The sequence below is a fragment of the Peromyscus californicus genome, unplaced genomic scaffold, assembly GCF_007827085.1.
Source record: "Peromyscus californicus insignis strain IS unplaced genomic scaffold, ASM782708v3 Scaffold_6__1_contigs__length_162567912, whole genome shotgun sequence".
NCBI lineage: Eukaryota > Metazoa > Chordata > Mammalia > Rodentia > Cricetidae > Peromyscus > Peromyscus californicus.
Genome location: NW_026294584.1, coordinates 92,101,792 through 92,119,446, shown reverse-complemented (window position 1 = coordinate 92,119,446; position 17,655 = coordinate 92,101,792). Strand labels below are relative to the sequence as shown.

Sequence of the window (17,655 nt, the reverse complement as noted above, 5' to 3'; positions counted from 1 at the left end):
AAGTTCAGAAAGTCAAGGATATGAGACCCCATATACACAAATTTTCAATTATTTTGCCAAGAAAGATGCACCAGTATTGTGTGCCACAATTATATTGTTCTCCATTGGGACAAAATTGCTACATTTTTCAGGAGAGGTCATTGTTTCACATATAATAAAAAAGGAGATATTTGAATCCTCCTGCTTATCTTCCCATATCCCTGGAGTTCATCAATATGGCTTCTTCTTTGGAATATATGAAAACTACCAGGAAGTCAACATCTCTGTCAAATGAATAGAGATTTGGATAGATTACCTACAGTTGCCAAGAAAAAAAAATGAATTTGAAAAGACAAGCCATGTGTTATGCTGTCATGGTGCACATTAAAATAAAACACACATGTATGTACCATGTCAGCATATTGATGTTTTATGTGATTCTATGTGGATGAGGTGGAACTGGCTTGTTTTATTGTGTCTGCTTTTGACTTGAAATGGTTGAAAAGGAAAACTCAACCAATTATGGTAGAGAATGGGCATAAAAACCTCTTTCTGAGTCATGACAGAAGTGACAGAAATGAAGCAGTCCAAGACGGACGTCTCTGGAGACTCATCATCATATCTACTGTCTAAAAGCACTCATTGTCTGCTGGTAATCTATTTTCTAGGTTGGCTTCTGCAATTCTGAACAGCCCAATGGTGCAATTCATATTAAATTTCAAAGGTAGTAGATGCATTTGTGAGTCAATCAGTTCCATTTAGTTATAAATAAAATAATGCACAAATTTTTAAATCAACAGAATGATATAAATATTAGGGCAAAAAAGAAAGGCATGGATTTAAGAGATTAGCCAGTTTGAGTATGAGCTAGCATTGTCTCATTTAGTGTTGTTTGAAGTTTTAAGTCTATTTTGGGGAAGGGAATAAAAGAAAAAAGGGAAGAGGAAGCCTAAAGCAAGGAGAAAAAAGGGGGAAGGAAGGAGAAATTTTACCACAGTGTACCAAACTAGTTTAGTATAATAGTCTGTTAAACAAGACAGCATTGTATCATTGTGGGAGGAAACTTGAGCCAATGTGTATGTTTTTGTCTTTTTAGAGTGGCTGTGTGTATAGTGACATATGTGTCTGTTAGTGTTGGGCAGGTGTACAAGTGAGTAATAGTACACGTGTGTGCACATGCATGTGGAGAGAGGCCAACATTGGCTGTCTTTCCTCAGTCACACTTCAACTTTAGTTTTTGAGAAAGTGTCTTTCAGGGAAACTGAAGCTCATTGGGTTGGCTAGGCTGGTGGCCCACCAATGAGCTTCAGAGATTCTCTTATCTCCGTGTCCTCCAGTGCTATGTTACAGGCACAAGCCACAATGCTGAGCTTTTCATGTCGTGCTGGAGCTAGATCTTAGGTCTTTATGCCGGTAAAGGAGTCATTTCATCAACTGACCCAACCCTTCAGATCCCCTGAGCCAAAGTTTTTTTGTTTTGTTTTGTTTTGTTTTTTTTTTTTTTTGGTTTTTCGAGACAGGGTTTCTCTGTGTAGCTTTGCGCCTTTCCTGGAACTCACTTGGTAGCCCAGGCTGGCCTCGAACTCACAGAGATCCGCCTGGCTCTGCCTCCCGAGTGCTGGGATTAAAGGCGTGCGCCACCACCGCCCGGCCCAAAGTTTTTTTAAAAAATATAACTCTTATTTTGATTATTTCTTTTTTTATTTGAAAATATTCTCTCATACAATACATCCCAATCAGAGTTTCCCCTCCATCCACTCCTCCTAGTTCCTCCTACCTCCACCTGCCCCAGATCCACTCCCTCTCTGTTTCCTCTTCAGAAAAGAGTAGGCCTCTAAGATATGACAGCCAAACAGTACAAAACAAGACAGAATAATACAAAGTGAAAGCCCTCCTATCGAGGCTGGACAAGGCAACCCAATAGGAGGAAAAGAGTCTCAAGAGCAGGCAAAAGGCTCAGAGATACACCCACTCCCACTGTTAGGAGCCTCACAAAAACACCAAGCTAACAGCCATAATATATACAAAGAGGACCTAGTGTAGACCCACGCAGTATCTGAGCTTGTCTTTTCAGTCTCTGTGAGCCCATGTGAACCCTGCTTATTTGATTAAGTGGGCCATGTCATAATAAAGTGATTACCTGAATTTTAAAAATGTAGCATTATTTATGTCAGATTTTATACAATGTATTTTGATCATATTCACCAAATCCTTCCCTTAAAATCTCCAGATCTATACTTGACCTCCCTACTCCTTCCTAAATTTTTGTTCTCTTTAAAAAAAGAAAAGAAACAAACTTTTTCCCTTTTTTTATTTATTTAAATTTTTTTCATTTTACATACCAACCCCTGTTCCCCCTCCCTCCTCTTCTCTGGCTCCCTACCTCCCTGCATTCCACTCCCATCCCCTCCTCATGGGGGAGAGGGGCTGAAGAAACAAACTTTTTAAAAAAAATATGTTTTATATATACATGGGAGTGCCTGAATGTTTTGTCTGCACACTTCTTACTTACCTGGTGCTTGTGGAGGTTAAAAGACAGTATCAGGTTCACTAGAACTGGAGTTATAGTTGTGAGCCACCATGTGGGTGCTAGGAACTTTTATCCCAAGTGCTCTTAACTACAAAGCCATCTCCCCAGATGTTGTGTCCTTTTTTCTTTCTTTCTCTTTTCCTTCCTCCTTTCCTTCCTTCTTTTCTTTCTTCTTTCTTTTTCTTCTTCTTTCTCTCTCTTCTCTCTCTCTGTCTTTCAGTTTCTCTTTTTTCTTAGTAACCCACTGAGCCCTCTTTGTGTTGCATGTCAATGCATGGGTACAGGGCCATTCACTGGAGTGTAATTAGCCTAGCAGTACTCCCCTAAAGAAGACAAAGTCTCCCTCCCTCAGAAGCCACTACATATCAATAGCTACTCAGTTAGGCATGAGCCTTTTGAGGGGATTTCACCTGTATGCTGGAATGTTGACAGGCTTGATCTTGTTTCAGGGCTTGTACAGGCAACCACAGTAGCTTGAGTTCATGAATACAGTGGTCTGGCCATGTCCATAAGACACAGTTACACTTCTAAGATGGCCTCTGAGTCTTGAGAGAAGGTGGATACATCCATGTCTCATTTGTGGCTGAGCACTCCACTGATATTGTTCCTCTGCTCTTTTATCAGTTGTAAGATTGTGTTAACCACAGTCCACTGCACAAAGAAACTTCTTTGGTGAGGTCTGAGAGATACACTCATCTATAGCTATAAAGAGTATGGAAACAATTGCAAGTTATTTATTATTGTTTGTGGGATGGTAACATATGTGTGTGCCACAGCAATTGCATGAAGGTCAGAGGTCAATTTTGTGGAGTCAGTTCCCTCCTTCAACCTTTAAGTGGGTTCTGGGGATCGAACTCAATTCATCAGACCTGTGTGGCAAGCATGTTTACTAGCTAACTATCTCACTGGCCCAGTTGAAAGTCATTCTCATTGTGCATATTTTATCTTACGTGTTTAGCAAATTCAGATACAAGATGGAGATGAATATTCATGGTGATCGATGAATAATATTCTATAAAATACTGTAAACTAATAATTTTCAAAATCATCTTGACAATAGTACATAATGATATATGTATATCTATATATACACAGAAAAAACACAAATACTTCATATTTTTTTTCTTCCCTCAATGTGCAAGAGTTCAATGGCTGGTATATATGATCTGAACTAAAGCAATTTATAAAAAAGAAAATGTGCAATGTTTTATATATACATATATATGCATATTTGTCTAGTTTGTAAGGGTGACATTTTATTTGAGCGAGTCTATATCTCCTGATATATATGAAAGTCCTAGTATTTTTAACAGGATGAAATAGTCTGTGGAACAACCATAACATCTAACCGTTCAGACTTACACTTTAAGCATCTTCTCTTTTGGAGGTTTTAAAACATCTTCTGATGCTAACTATAGTCGATTCTTGATTATCTCCAATGTAGCAGTAATGGGGGGATCTAAATTGCTAATTATCTCCACATGGAGTTAGAACACGTGTCTCTATGGCTTTGGAACAAAAAGATATGCATTTAAGGAATTCATAGCAATTCAGAAGAACTTTATTCTGATCTTCTAGCCAGTGGGTCATTAAGTATTCAGGATTAAAGGACCTACCTTCCTTGATCTACAAACAGCCTCAGTGTCTGTATCTATAGAGAGTAAAGTAACATAAATTCTAAATAAATCTGTATTGGGTAGCATGTACTGTGTAGCAGTAAGAAAATCAAACAGATATTTAACAACTACAAAATGGAAACAGTTCTTAGTACACATTTTACAGGTAAGGTGAGTTGCTACATAGTGTAGATTTTCTCCCTAAAGCCTCACCTCTGATCTATTAGGATGGCAAAACTTCAATGTGTACCTACATTCTGATACTCCATTCCATTTTATACTCATATTCACACCAGTGCATTCAAGGTATTGATTTTTTGTTTTTTACAAATTCTCTAGGACAAATAACTGTTAATTGTTTTTCCAGTAATTAAATCATTGTCTCAAGAGTATAAACATGACATATAACCAATTCAAACTTATATTTTTGAAGAACTAGGGAATCAAAATTTTAGTAGAAAAGTAAAAATTCTCTTTAGGTGTTGGGTGTGATAGGGATCTGGGGTGTCAGTTACCTGGTATATTGTCTGTCTAAATTCAAGCAGCCTTTGCTAAGGATGACGGGACACTGATCCACTATTCAAAGAGGCTCTTCAGTTACATACTCTGTGACGGGGGCTCTCAACTAACCAATAGGCCTAGTTTTATTTCTTCTCATTCTCTTCTTTGTTGCTGTAATAAAATAGCATGCCCTCAAGCAACATGAGGGAGAGAGTCTACAATGCTGAAGAAGGCATGGTGGCAGGAAGTAGGAAGAAAGAACAGGAAGTGGGATGAGGTGACAAACCCTCAAAGCTCCCACCAGTAATGTACTAATTCTAACAAGGTTCCCCCTTCTAAAGGTTCCATAAATTCTTCAAACAGTGCTTCCAACAGTGGACAAAGCAGTCAAATCCTATTAGGGATATTTTTCATTCAAACCACCATACTGCCTTTTGAAAGAAATTATTCACTGACAGAGTGAATCCAGTGGCAGTGATAGTACTGAATTATTTTGAATACACAAAAGAACTATGTTTCAGTGTACTCATTTGAAAAGAAGAAACTCTGTGTGAGAAGTCAGAACATGAGTCAAATAACATGTCCATGGTTGAGGTATATTTGATCTCACCAGATTCATTTGGTGGCATCGCTTAAACTTGTACAGCCTGAAGAGTTATTTTTAGTTTAGTTTGAGGACTGTATTAGTTTCATTTTCTGTTGTTGGCATTAAAATACCTTGAAAAAAAGCAATTTGAGGTAAAAAGATTTATTATATGACAGTTAAGAATACAGCTCATCATGTTAGGAAAATCAAGGCACTGGGAGCTGAAAAAAGCTGATCACAATATATCCAATACTAAAAGCAGAGAGGATGAATGTGTGATGCTGTTCACTTTTCCAGTTATGCCATGCTGGATGCCCTTCTCTGGGAATGGTCCCATATGTAATTAAAATGGATCTTACTATGTCAATTAACAAAATCAAGGAAGTCCCCCAGTGACATGATGAGAGGTCTATCTCCCAGATGATTCTTGATTCTATCAAGTTGACAATTGAAAGCAATTTTTACAAGAGGCCTTATTGCTTATAATATTAGCAAGGGTTAATGGCTTTCAAATTTCAAAAAAAATATGTGTTGGTCCAGAATTCTCAGCCTCACCATGTATTCCTTTGAGTTTTTAACATTTTTCAAATCACAAGAGTCTCCAATTAAAAGAAAAGCAAATAATTAACACCTTAATCTGTTATCAACAAGTGTTTTAGATTTCAATTGATATTCTGAGAATTATTTGGCAGCCAATTAACAATAATACTTTATAAAAACTTAGAAACTGTATACATGGGCATTCGCTAAATGAGGGGGAGATAATTGGCTGTATCTTGTAATATCTGTGAACCCTATACAAACTTATGGACACAGCACTGCCTTATAAAGTGTTAATGTGAGGAATATTCTAATCTTGAGGACTGTTTCACATGTGATAGATTTTTGAAGCCCTATTCCAAGGTCTTCATTATTGTAAATATTTAAAGTAATACTTTTAAATAGGGCTTGAGGATTTGGCTCAGTGGTAGAGCATTTGCCCTGGGTTTTGGTATCTAGCACAAAAAAAAAAGCTTAAAATAATGCTTAGATCAGCATTGTTAAGGAAACCTTTTGAACAATTTTAAATATATAAGAGCAGTTTCATGTGTATTTGCTCCCTGACCATAAACCAAATAATTTTGAGAGGTCAAAGCATTCAGTGAATAAAGTACATAGTAATACAGTCCTGGCTTTCTGGTTTTCCTGTATTATAAGATTCATCAGTGTTAGCAACAGTTACTTACAATTTCATGCTTATAACTAATTGATACTTTGTTTACTAATCTATGGTAGTTTTTTTCCCTAATTTCTCTCTGATTTGCCCCCAGCAAAACTTCTAGACTGAAGGAAATAGATAACATATAAAAAGTTGACATATGAAATAGATAAAACAAGCAGACTCAATATTAAACCGTATACTAAAGATGATCTGGGGATTCCATTGTTGATTTTTCTGTATATTTTCCATTACTCAAAATGTCCAAGAACACAGTTAAGCTGACAGGATGTGATCCTTTCGGTACTAGATCTGGGAAAGTTCTGAGAAGAGTATTTCCTAAGGTGGATCAGTGTTTGTGCAAGTTCTTGTGATTTGTAATAGAAAGTTCTATTGGGATGCCTCATTTCAGAGGGAAGATTTCTTAGGTTCCAATGATCAATATGATTGCAGTTAGTGAAATATAGGAGCCTGTAGACAGGATGGCTTTCACGTAGAACATATGTTGAGATAGGTAATACAAATTTCCAGCGACAGACTGACAATCAGGAATTCATTGATTTCTCATCTACATCAGATAGCTTCTGATTCCTTGAATTTAGCCTCCATTGACTCTCTCTCACACATTTACTATGTGAAGACACAGTGAACAGTGTGAGTTGAATCAAATCATTCCAAGCTTCTTAAGTCTCTACTAGCAAATAATTACCAAGGAGGATATTTTTTGTCTATTGCGTTTTTTATTATACTATGCATCCCATCTCATTTTCTATGTAATTTCTCAGCTTACTGGGATGTTTGGGATTCTCTGCTAGAATGGAAGGGCACCTTCAGATGACTACCTCTGTGTTTTTACTGTTCTCTTGGTTCACTGAATTCTGAAAATGAAAGTGTGCTTCACTTACTGCTGTCTACATTCTGTCCCTATAGATGCTTTTGTCAAATGCTTTCTCCAGTCTAATTTAAATGATTTACAAAATATGGCTTTGATCACAGCCCTTAGAAGAGAAATATGTGACACATTATGGTCCATGTATCTTATAAATAGGAAAGACTTCTGGATGGGCAATATGGGGTTTTCTTATTTCAGATTTCCTGAACTACTTCAGACACATCATCTTACCCTAATCTTGAACAATCACTTTCCTTTTAGGCAATAAATGTATTTCAAATCCTCCATCTTAATCCTATTTTCTAGAAGGCAAGCTTTCTTAATTCAGACTGTTAATCTTTCCTCTCATCATCAATACTATATCTCATTTTATTACTTTTCTCTGAATACCTTCATCTATGTAGATGCTTTGCTGATAATGAAGTTGACTGGAACTGGAGTTAGATGTTCTGTCAAATCTATATGACCTGTGTCTTGACCTCATTCATCCATTTTCTTTGGCAAATCTATTTTGCAACTGGGTATGACTATCTTGGAAAGGTTCCAGTCAGGGTCATTTTTAAAAAATGTATCTATTCTTTTATGCTCTTATTTCTATATATAAGATAGTACCATAAAACAAACCAAACAATTAAACCTTTATCTAGAAACTTCTGATTCAAACATGCCCTTATGGTTGAAAATTGAGATTTCTCTTTTTGAGTTACTTTTCTTCGATAATAACACCGTGATCAAGTTGTGTGGCCCTGGCTTAGTCACGTTTTTCATGTTAAATTAGTTTATTAGTTTATAAGAATTATCTGTAGATCGTTCTTTCAAAGAACTCCTATCATTCCAGCAGTCTCTTTTCAATCTCCTACATTAGAAATTAAATTGGATTCATTAATGCAAAGAAATTAAAAGCCATCCTATATTTCCTTCATCAGATGAACATAGTAACTGTAATGATAGAAACTTCTGCTTGACATCTTAAAATCTTTTCATTTCTTATCTTGAAGAGATTCCACACTCATTTGTTTTAATATTATGGAAAAAGCATGCAGCAAATTATCACTTAAAATCAAACAGATTGTATGAACATTGTCAAGGGGCTAGACCCTTGGGTTGCATCCTGCATCAAAGCAAGTTATCTGGTTTTAACTAATATCATTACTCCAGGCATTTTCACAACCAGTCACACCAACTTCACCTGAAATGTCAGCACAGTGTATTATTGCGCATCCTTTTGATGCAGCCTAGTTTTGCATTGGGTTCCTGAAGTTGTTTTCCATTTCCCAATTGTCAACAGGCAGACCATAAGAAATACTTACAGATTATAGTTCAACTGTAGTATGTTCTATTTCCATATTTATAAACTAGTTAACTCAATTTGCGTTCTTTTGTGTAATGGTATAGAATTATAACTTCTTTTTTGGGTAGTCAAAATCTAAAGATGTTTATTGGAAGTTGGGCAATTGCATCATTAATCTTTATGACCTTTAAATTTTTGAAACACGGGAGATGACTCAAGTTTCTAAGATTTCACATCAGCTTTGACAATAATAACCATAATTGACTAGTATATTCCCTACAAAGGAAAAATCAGGCAATGCTTATTATTTGAAATCAATGGCACATTAGAAATTATTAAAAATAGCTAAGATAAGCCAATTAATCAATGATTCAATGTGTAAAAACTGAAAGTGAAACTTCATAGGGTCATTAGTTTCAAGATCTCATGAAAAAATGCTATTGTACGCTGAATTTGAATTTATGCAAAAACATTATATAAAATGGAAATACAGTAATACAGCAAGGAAAATCCATGTAGAGTACCCTTGCTTTCTATAACTCAGAGAGATTGTCAGATGTGAGAAAAGGCCCTTCTGCATACACACTTGATAATTTTTTTCTTTGGTTTCATCTTGAATTCTATAAAGACATTCTTTAAATGTCTCCAACATTTATTTTCAAGCTGAGGATGGGGAAAATGTTGCTAAATCTATCATTAATTTGAATTTAGTAACTTCCATGTTTCAAAATGCTCTCAAACTTGCCAGTTTTGCATAATTTTATATTGTAATTATTGCAATACACGCATATTTGGTAAATGACAGTAGAATTAAAAATCAAACTACATTGATTTAAAAATCAAAGATTCACACATTTGGTATTTTATTTAATCTGCATATGCAAACAGACTTTGGCAATGCTAAAGTTATTATTTTGAATCTTGCTTTTTGCTAACACATTTTCTGTGAGAAGAGATGGTTTTCTTCTTCATCCTTTACACTAGACCAGTAGTTCTCAAACTTCCTGACGCTGAGACTCTTTAATATAGCTCCTCATGTTGTGGTGACCCCCCCAACCATAAATTATTTTGTTGGTACTTCATAACTGTAATTTTGCTACTGTTGTGAATCATAATGTAAATACTTAATAGGCAGGATATCTGATATGCAACCTGTAAAGAGGTCATGACCCACAAGCTGAGAAACACTGCACTACACAGAAGCAGCTCTGGCTTCTATATGATACATGAACTGCTCTTCGGTACCAATTATTTTCTTTACCATAGTTCTTACTTCATAACTTGTCGCATTTCACATTTTTATATTCTAAGCCATCTCTTGAAAAGAAACATCATAGTTCTCTTATACATTGCTGCATCTTGACTGAGAAAAAACTGGACTCAGATATTCAAGTTCTGCCTATAAGACTGGAGTTGTTTATTCCAAGAATAATTGGTCAGGCAGTTAGCCTCTGGGTCATATAAACTTGACCTCTGAGTATGAAAATACAGAGGTTTGGGGGACTATAAGAATCTTACCTTTGATTTTTTTGGAGTTTAGAAAATGAGCTTTACAGACCCAGTGAAGATACATAGTATAACTGGTACCTATGGAAAACATTTTCTAAAAACAAACAAGATTTTCAGAACAACATACATTGAGAAAATTTAAGAATTCTAAAGGTAGAAATGGGCATTGGTTATTGGCTTATCTTTTCAATCATGCCATTCACACAAACCCTCTTGGGTTCCAAAATCAATCATAAAAATTTGCAGTTACACAATGAATGCTCCCCAATGAATGAGGTAAGTATCCCTTTTATACCACATGCTGGGTTATGTACAAAGGTCAAGCTTTTGACCAAGCTCACATATCAGGACACTAGAACCTCCAAGCAAGGCACCTGGAACCCCCACATTTTGTTCCAGGCTTTAAGAGTTACAGATAGCCCTTGCTTTCTCTCTTGGCAATGTTCAATGCTTTTAATAGAGAAGTCATTCCTTTTGAGCCCATATAATTATCCCTAACAGTGCTGGGCAAAGGAGGGTGCTTCTTCATCCTTCTCCCAGATGGTCCCTTTATCTGTTGGATACCTAAAGAGGAATCAGAATGACTGGCTGCTTAATGTCAAGAAGGCCGGCACATAATCTCTTTCAACACCTAATTCCTTCATAACCTCTTTCTCCTAGGTAATTCCCTGTTCCCTCTTCCACTTCCCCAACTCCCTCCCAAGTAGGATACGGGATTTTTTTTTTCTCTTGCTCTCTCTCTCACTTTCTCTTTTCTGTATCTCTCGGAAATCAGACAGGAGTTCAGAGCACTTTCACTACCTTTTATGAGGTAGATTGTGATGTCATAGATGGGGGCAGGGCTAGTCAACTTTCTACCCACCTCCCAACCTGTGCTGAGGGAGCTCCAATCGGGAGTGGAAGCAGTGACTCCTCCATGGTAAGTAACTTCACTTTATAATCTAATATCTTTGTTGTAATTATTAATTCTGAAGAGCGGGTGGGGGTACGGATGGGCTAGAATTCCAGGCAAATGAACATATGCAAGCTGAAACACTCTTTACCTAATCAACTTTGGGCAAAGGCCCTGTTTGTTTTTGAGAAGGGTTAGGAATCTGAGCAGAGATAAACTTCAACTGTGATCCAAACTTGAGAAGCACACATAGTGTTGCCATTGCATTTCAGTCTTTCTTCCCATCAGGACTGAAAATACGTAATGTGTGATGCATCTACCCTGCAATCTCTGAGTACTCCCCTGAAGAGAGTTAGCCAAAAGGATGTGCTGATTATTTGTCTTTAAAGAGTATTGCAGGGCCATACAATGTCCTTTATTGATGTTGGCCCTGAGACTTTCCAACACTTCTAAAATCATGGGCGGTAACAAAGCAAACAAACTGTATTTTCAACATGCTTGATTTAGGTGTTTTTTGTTTTTGTTTTTTTGTTTTTGTTTTTTTTTAAAGAGAAAAGCTTCCTAATGTCATGACAAATTTGACTTTTTAATGAAAAAAGTTGTCACTCTTGCAAGTTTAGGGCATGCCATTTTTAAAGTGTCACAACCAATTATACTATCGTTTTTGTATGTTATTGTTGCTGTTCAGTGTTGTAACACTGCTGTTTTTATTGGGTCACTTGGTGAAGACCTGTGGAAAGCTGCTGTTCATTGAGTTTCTGTCGCTGATTAGCTCTTTATATGCCTTACTGTTTAAAGTGAAAAGATGAAGTAGAATGAGCCTTTCTCTTGGCTTCTTTCCTTGTTTTTTTCCTGGGTACTTATTAAAATGCTGGAGCTGGAAGCTTTTGTCTGAGAGGGCAAAAAGGGATCATGAATGCAGTTACACCTTTCAGGGAATATGGAAGGACTAGGATTTCTTTCTTTCTTTCTTTCTTTCTTTCTTTCTTTCTTTCTTTCTTTCTTTCTTTCTTCCTTCCTTCCTTCCTTCCTTCCTTCCTTCCTTCCTTCCTTCCTTCCTTCTTTCTTTCTTTCTTTCTTTCTTTCTTTCTTTCTTTCTTTCTTTCTTTCTTTCTTCTTTCTTCCTTTTCTTACAATTGAACATCAGAACATGGGTCCCTGTTGAAATGAGGTGGCCACATTTAGATATGGACTATGAGAATTATAAAATATGCAAAGAGGCTATCTTTTATGTTTTTCAAAGTATAGAGCCTTAATTAGGCATTTATTTATGCACATTTGTGGTAGAACATGTGGACAGTTTGAATGGAGATCTTTTCTTGTTTTGCTTTGTGTTTATTTTTGAAACAAGGTCTCACATATCTCTGGGTGGCATCAAAGTTGTTATGTAGATAAGAATAACTTTGAATTTCTTATCCTCCATCTCCTGAGTGCTAGGATTATAGATGTGCACCACCAAACCAAGTTTAATGTGTTGCTAGAGATTGATCCTAGGGCTTTTGTCCTACTCAGGAAGTACTTTACCATTGATCCATATCCACAACCCCAAAAAGATATGGCTCTCACTAATAGTTTTTCTGTTTTCTGTTTTATTCAGAACTTGTATTTCTTATACCAGATTTGTAGAACTTTATATTTTAGTAAGCACTGGATCATTTTGGTACTGGGAATTTGGGACCTGGAGGGGTGGTGCTTCTAGAATTAATTTCTTTCTTAGATGCCCAGTCTAAAAGACCAACTATAATTTTAGATATTTTAGATCAGGCAAAGAAAAATAGGGCCACTCTAGCCAACAGGAAGATTTTGGGTGGTATTTACTATCATTCAAGCTAATGTTACAATGCATGTGAGAATGCTAACATCTTACATGTTTGGTTATTCCCTGTCAAATTTCTTATCTACCTCTCATTAAAAGCATTATACCCCTAAATCCCAGGTAGGACCAATGTTTTCAGTGGTAGGAAATGTGATGTCTACTCATAGCTCAAGTTGTTAATGTCTTTTATCAACCCCCCCCCACACAGCTGCCAGGTAAGAAATGGCAATATTTTTCCAAACTCTTGGAACACAATCATCTTTAAACTTCGTGAGTTGAGAGTGGTTGTGTTGTACGCTTGTGCCAACTCAGAAAGTCTACCATGGAATGTCTCATGCATGCACTTGTTGATTTTCATGTGCATGTTCCATCGACAGTGGTGTTCAGTGTTTTTTAAATGTACTTTGTATGTATTAAAATTATAATTTATAAATGCACACATATAATATATTCTAAAGGAGATGGTGGATTGTAACAGTAGTTGTATTTGATTAAGATCTATAATTGATATACTGATCCTCTTCCTGTCATTGACTGGTTAGGTTTATCCAAAGTCAATGATTTAGATTCTTTGGGCATCTGCTTTTTCTTAACTATGAAGTAGGTATATGGTCTATAAAGGATGTAGCCTCATGTATATAGACCCAAGAATTCTATATTTTTATGATTTTTGAAAAAAAGATAGCTAAAAAGAGGACTGAATAGTTGAAAAAATACGGTTTTTATATTGGACATATCTTCAATCCTTTAACAAGTTCATTCAAAAATAGATTTTAAAATATATCCTCCATCTGGTGTACTGTTTTTGGTTAATACTATATATGAATAGTCCATGTTCTTTGGCATGTAATCATCATTTGATAACTTGTTCTCTATAACACACTTAATTCTGAATGAACTGAAATGTAAGGACAAGTAGTACTGTGATAACTGGCTGTGCTGTTTTAAAAGACTGATTTGTTTAGAACTCAGTATTTTTATATTTTTATGGTTAAAAATTATTTGGCATTAAAAATATACATATCTACTAGATGCTTCACAAAAAATAATTGTCATTGAAGACTCTGAAGTTCAAGGTTACATATGCAATATTTTAGGAACACCCGTATGTTATGGATAAATATTGATGAGTAGAGAATTGATAGGTACAAAGCTATGAGCTATATAGGAGATAAAAAGATTGTTCATCTGGGTCTTGAGGAATGTGCAACTCTTGGGAACTAGTTTAGGTCCTTATCTAGTATAAGTATCTTCATTTCCTAATGTTATATAAATTTCTACAATTTGCTGTCTCTGGAACTACCTTTAGACTAACTTGTTTAGGTGGAGCAACAAGCTCATAGAATCAAATGTTATGGAATGGCTGTGAGAAGTGGAGGTGATTGACCTTAGTACTATTGGTGTCTGTGTTTTTGTATATTTGTGTTTTTGTACAAGAGGATGCCAGATAAATATGTAGGTCTTCAAGATCAAAGAAATGTTAATGGACTTGAGGATATCGTGTATTCAGATGTGTTTTACATCAAAATTAGTCACTCCTGATAGTCTTGTACTTTTCCTGAATCATTTCTGACTTAATTATATGTTTATTTTACAACCCATTTTACTTCTTTGGAGAAATTAAGAAGCCCACAAGGGAATGGACTGTAGTTGTTTTTGATGAAGATAAAACTAGATAGCCATTTTCTCAGTTATATAGAATGTCATGTGACCATGCCTAGCCACATCTGTGGAAGACAGTTGAAGGGAAAGGGAATAGTCCCAAAGCTAACTGGTTCTCAGGTAAAAATGGAAAGGGAATGTTTTTCTGGAGACATCTGTGGCAGCTTTAGAACTGTTAGATGGTGATGGAAATGTCCACCAGCCAATGAGAATCTGTGTCATAAGAAGGTTTTGGAAGGCAAAGAGAAGCAAGAATCATGGCATATTCTCTGCCCTAGAAAAGCCACAGTTGATAATCTTTAAGTACTAAGCAAAACTGTGTGTCATTATGTAAGTCTTCTTCCTGATACCCTTGGGAGGAGATTACTGATTTAGGTCTGATTTACACATATGGATAAACAAAAACTTATAAAAAAAGCCTCTGTGATAGAGACTCAGTGATGATTTGTAGTGTGTACTCTGCCTCACTTTCTTGTCATCGAAATCCATCCAAGTTACTATTTTGACCTTTCTAACAGTCTTCATCTCCATGAATAGAACTACCCTGCAGCCTAGCCCCTTTTCCAGATTCTCCGGGCTTTGTAGCTAAATAAAGATTCGGCTCACTCCATTCTGTGAAATGCTTCTTAGTTTCTTAATGTGACATCAAAATTACCTTTTAGATTTTATTATCTCAGGAAATAATTTTTTTCCCACAGGCTAAACTTGACTGTGTGAGAACACGGAAGTTTAGGGATGAAAAACAGCTTTCCAAGAGAAAATATTCTGTTGGAACTAATTGTTCAATACAAAGGTCAAATGAAACTTGAATTATTTTTCAAAGACATTATAGATCATTAAAGGATGGTAGTGATATTAGAACTGCTTTTCCCAAAAGAAAGTTGACATTGTTCTCTTTACTCAGGTCCAAGCAAGCATACTTATAGAGTTTTCTAGAAATAATCAGATCTGTAAATTAACACATACTGAATATATAATATGATGTCTATTGTTTGATGTAGTATAGATACACAGATGAAATTATCATGGAAAAAAGTATCTAAAACAAGTAACAATGATATTTTACAACATTCTCCCTGAACAAAATATAATACAAGGTAATTTGAATATCTACACAGAAAGGGAAAAAGAGTCAAAAGAAAGTGTCACGTATATGTCTAATTTACTCACACATACATATACATTCTTTGTAGATATAGAACCACCATGGAATAAGAGTTTTCCAGGGAGAAGAGAAAGTATAATATCCCCAGAGAGGAAACCTGAAAAATCTTACTATTTATGTATATGTACATTTTAGGCTGATTGGACCTGAAAATGTCAGAGAAAGGTAGAATGTGTTTGTCTTATTACTACTATTATTCAGTAGTGTTCTTTTTTCTTTTGCAATGACCAGAACATCTGCATGAAAAACCCAGCATAGGGGTAAAAGGAGGCTATGAAAATGCAGAAACTAGGCTAAACTGCAGACCTCTTAAATAAAGATGATAGAGAGTAGGATCTTGGAATATCTAATTAACTACCAACTTCTTAACATACACCAGGTGATTCATTTTCACACCTCTGTTTCAAAGTCTGCAAAGTAACAAACTGACTCATCTTTCTGTTCTTGGAAGAAGTTCCAGAGGGAAAAAATTGAACATTACTGAGTTATGAATTTAGAGAGTTAATGGTAACCTTGTTAGTTAGGTTTCCATAGCTGCAACTAAAATGCCTTGAAAGACCAATTTAAGCGTGGATTTACTTTTTTGGCTCACTGTTTTGGATTGTTCAGCTGTGGTCACTTGACTGCTTGTTTCTAAACCCAGACTGAAGCAGAAGATAATGGCAGTGGAAGCATATGACAAAGGCTGCTTACCTTAAGAGACAGGGAGGCAGCCTCTTTGACAAGCCCCCTGGGGCTTTCTTCCACCTAGACCTATCTTCCTACTGTTTGTCACTTCCCAATAATGCCACCATATTATGAATCCATCAAAGGATCAATCCACCAATTAGGTCAGTGCCCTTAGGATTCTAATCATTTCCTCAAAGCTATCATCTGGCAGCTAAACCACTGATGCATGAGCCTGAGTGGGACATTTCAAATTCAAACTGAAGCAGTAATGTAAGACTATCCATCAAATAGTCCATTTAAACCTTGACTAAGCATGAGGAATAACGTTATCAGAATGATGGTTAGTAAGTCTAAGGAATTAGTGAATGATGAACTTAAAGGAAGAGCGTGGAACAGTAGAGATCTGAGAAGTGGTCTTGAATATTTTGTTTGTCCTGTCCCAACATGAAAAGTTAAGGCAGAACAAAACTAAGTGGCTCTATATCTCCAAAGTTGTGAAGAGATGTGCATTTATGTGGGTGTGTGAGATGGGGGGGGGGAAGAAGAGAATATTGAGGAAAAAATAGAGAAAGAACAATTCAGAGAAGTATATTTCTAGAATAGTATTGACAGAGCTGTTTGATGACTTTAAGTGAAAGACTTTGAAAAATGTGCACATTAGTGTTCTCATCTTAACTAGGAAAAAAATCATGTGTTTATGCTCCTGAAATGAAATGTGACCTAGATGGTCTGTATTAAAAATATTAGTTGCATAACTATATGTTTGAATCAACAATCAATTAGAAGTGTTAAATTTCTTCTCTATTTTCCCTTCATGGATAACAGCTGTTGCCCTACACCCATCAGTCTGTGCACAAAGCTAGGGAAGTGCTCAAAGACAGGAAGAAGGGATACTTGAGAGATGCTCCACTTTTGTTCCTTCCAAAGAGACACTACAGCTTTTTTGATATCATAGATACCCTCCTGTTCCCTTTCATCACATCTGCCCCAATCAAGCTTTTGGACATTCAAAGAACTAAGCAACCAGTCCAGGGCTCTGCCTCATACAGATAGTGCATCATTGCAAGTTTAGAGGAATCATATGGAGAGGTGATGGATGAAATCAGGGAAAACAATTACTCAGAAAAAAGAGAATAGTATTGATTTTCACATTTGAGAATATAGAAGCAACAATTAGCTATTAAAGTAGGAGATGCTCATATTTTTGCTTCTACCATTCTGAAACTGAAGTTTGAAAAACAAATATGGATCAGTATCCAATTCATAAAGGTTTCTGATATAGATGGATTTGGACTCTAGAAAGAAGAGAGGGGACAGCCTTATTGGTTAAGGTAAGACCTTCCTAGGAT

At 36.1% G+C, this 17,655-nt stretch overlaps 1 protein-coding gene across 2 annotated transcripts in view; it reads left to right on the top strand.

Annotated features, from left to right (window-relative positions):
• Ctnna2 (catenin alpha 2) overlaps positions 1-17,655 on the top strand; it is a 1,158,645-nt gene that overhangs the window by 1,123,385 nt on the left and 17,605 nt on the right. Inside the window, exon 18 of one of the 2 annotated variants that reach the window (XM_052721879.1) lies at positions 10,878-11,021. The exons of the other annotated variant lie outside the window; for it this stretch is intronic. Coding sequence (XP_052577839.1) covers positions 10,878-11,021 — 144 coding nt within the window. The remainder of the gene's footprint in view (positions 1-10,877; positions 11,022-17,655) is intronic. 2 annotated transcript variants of the gene reach the window in all.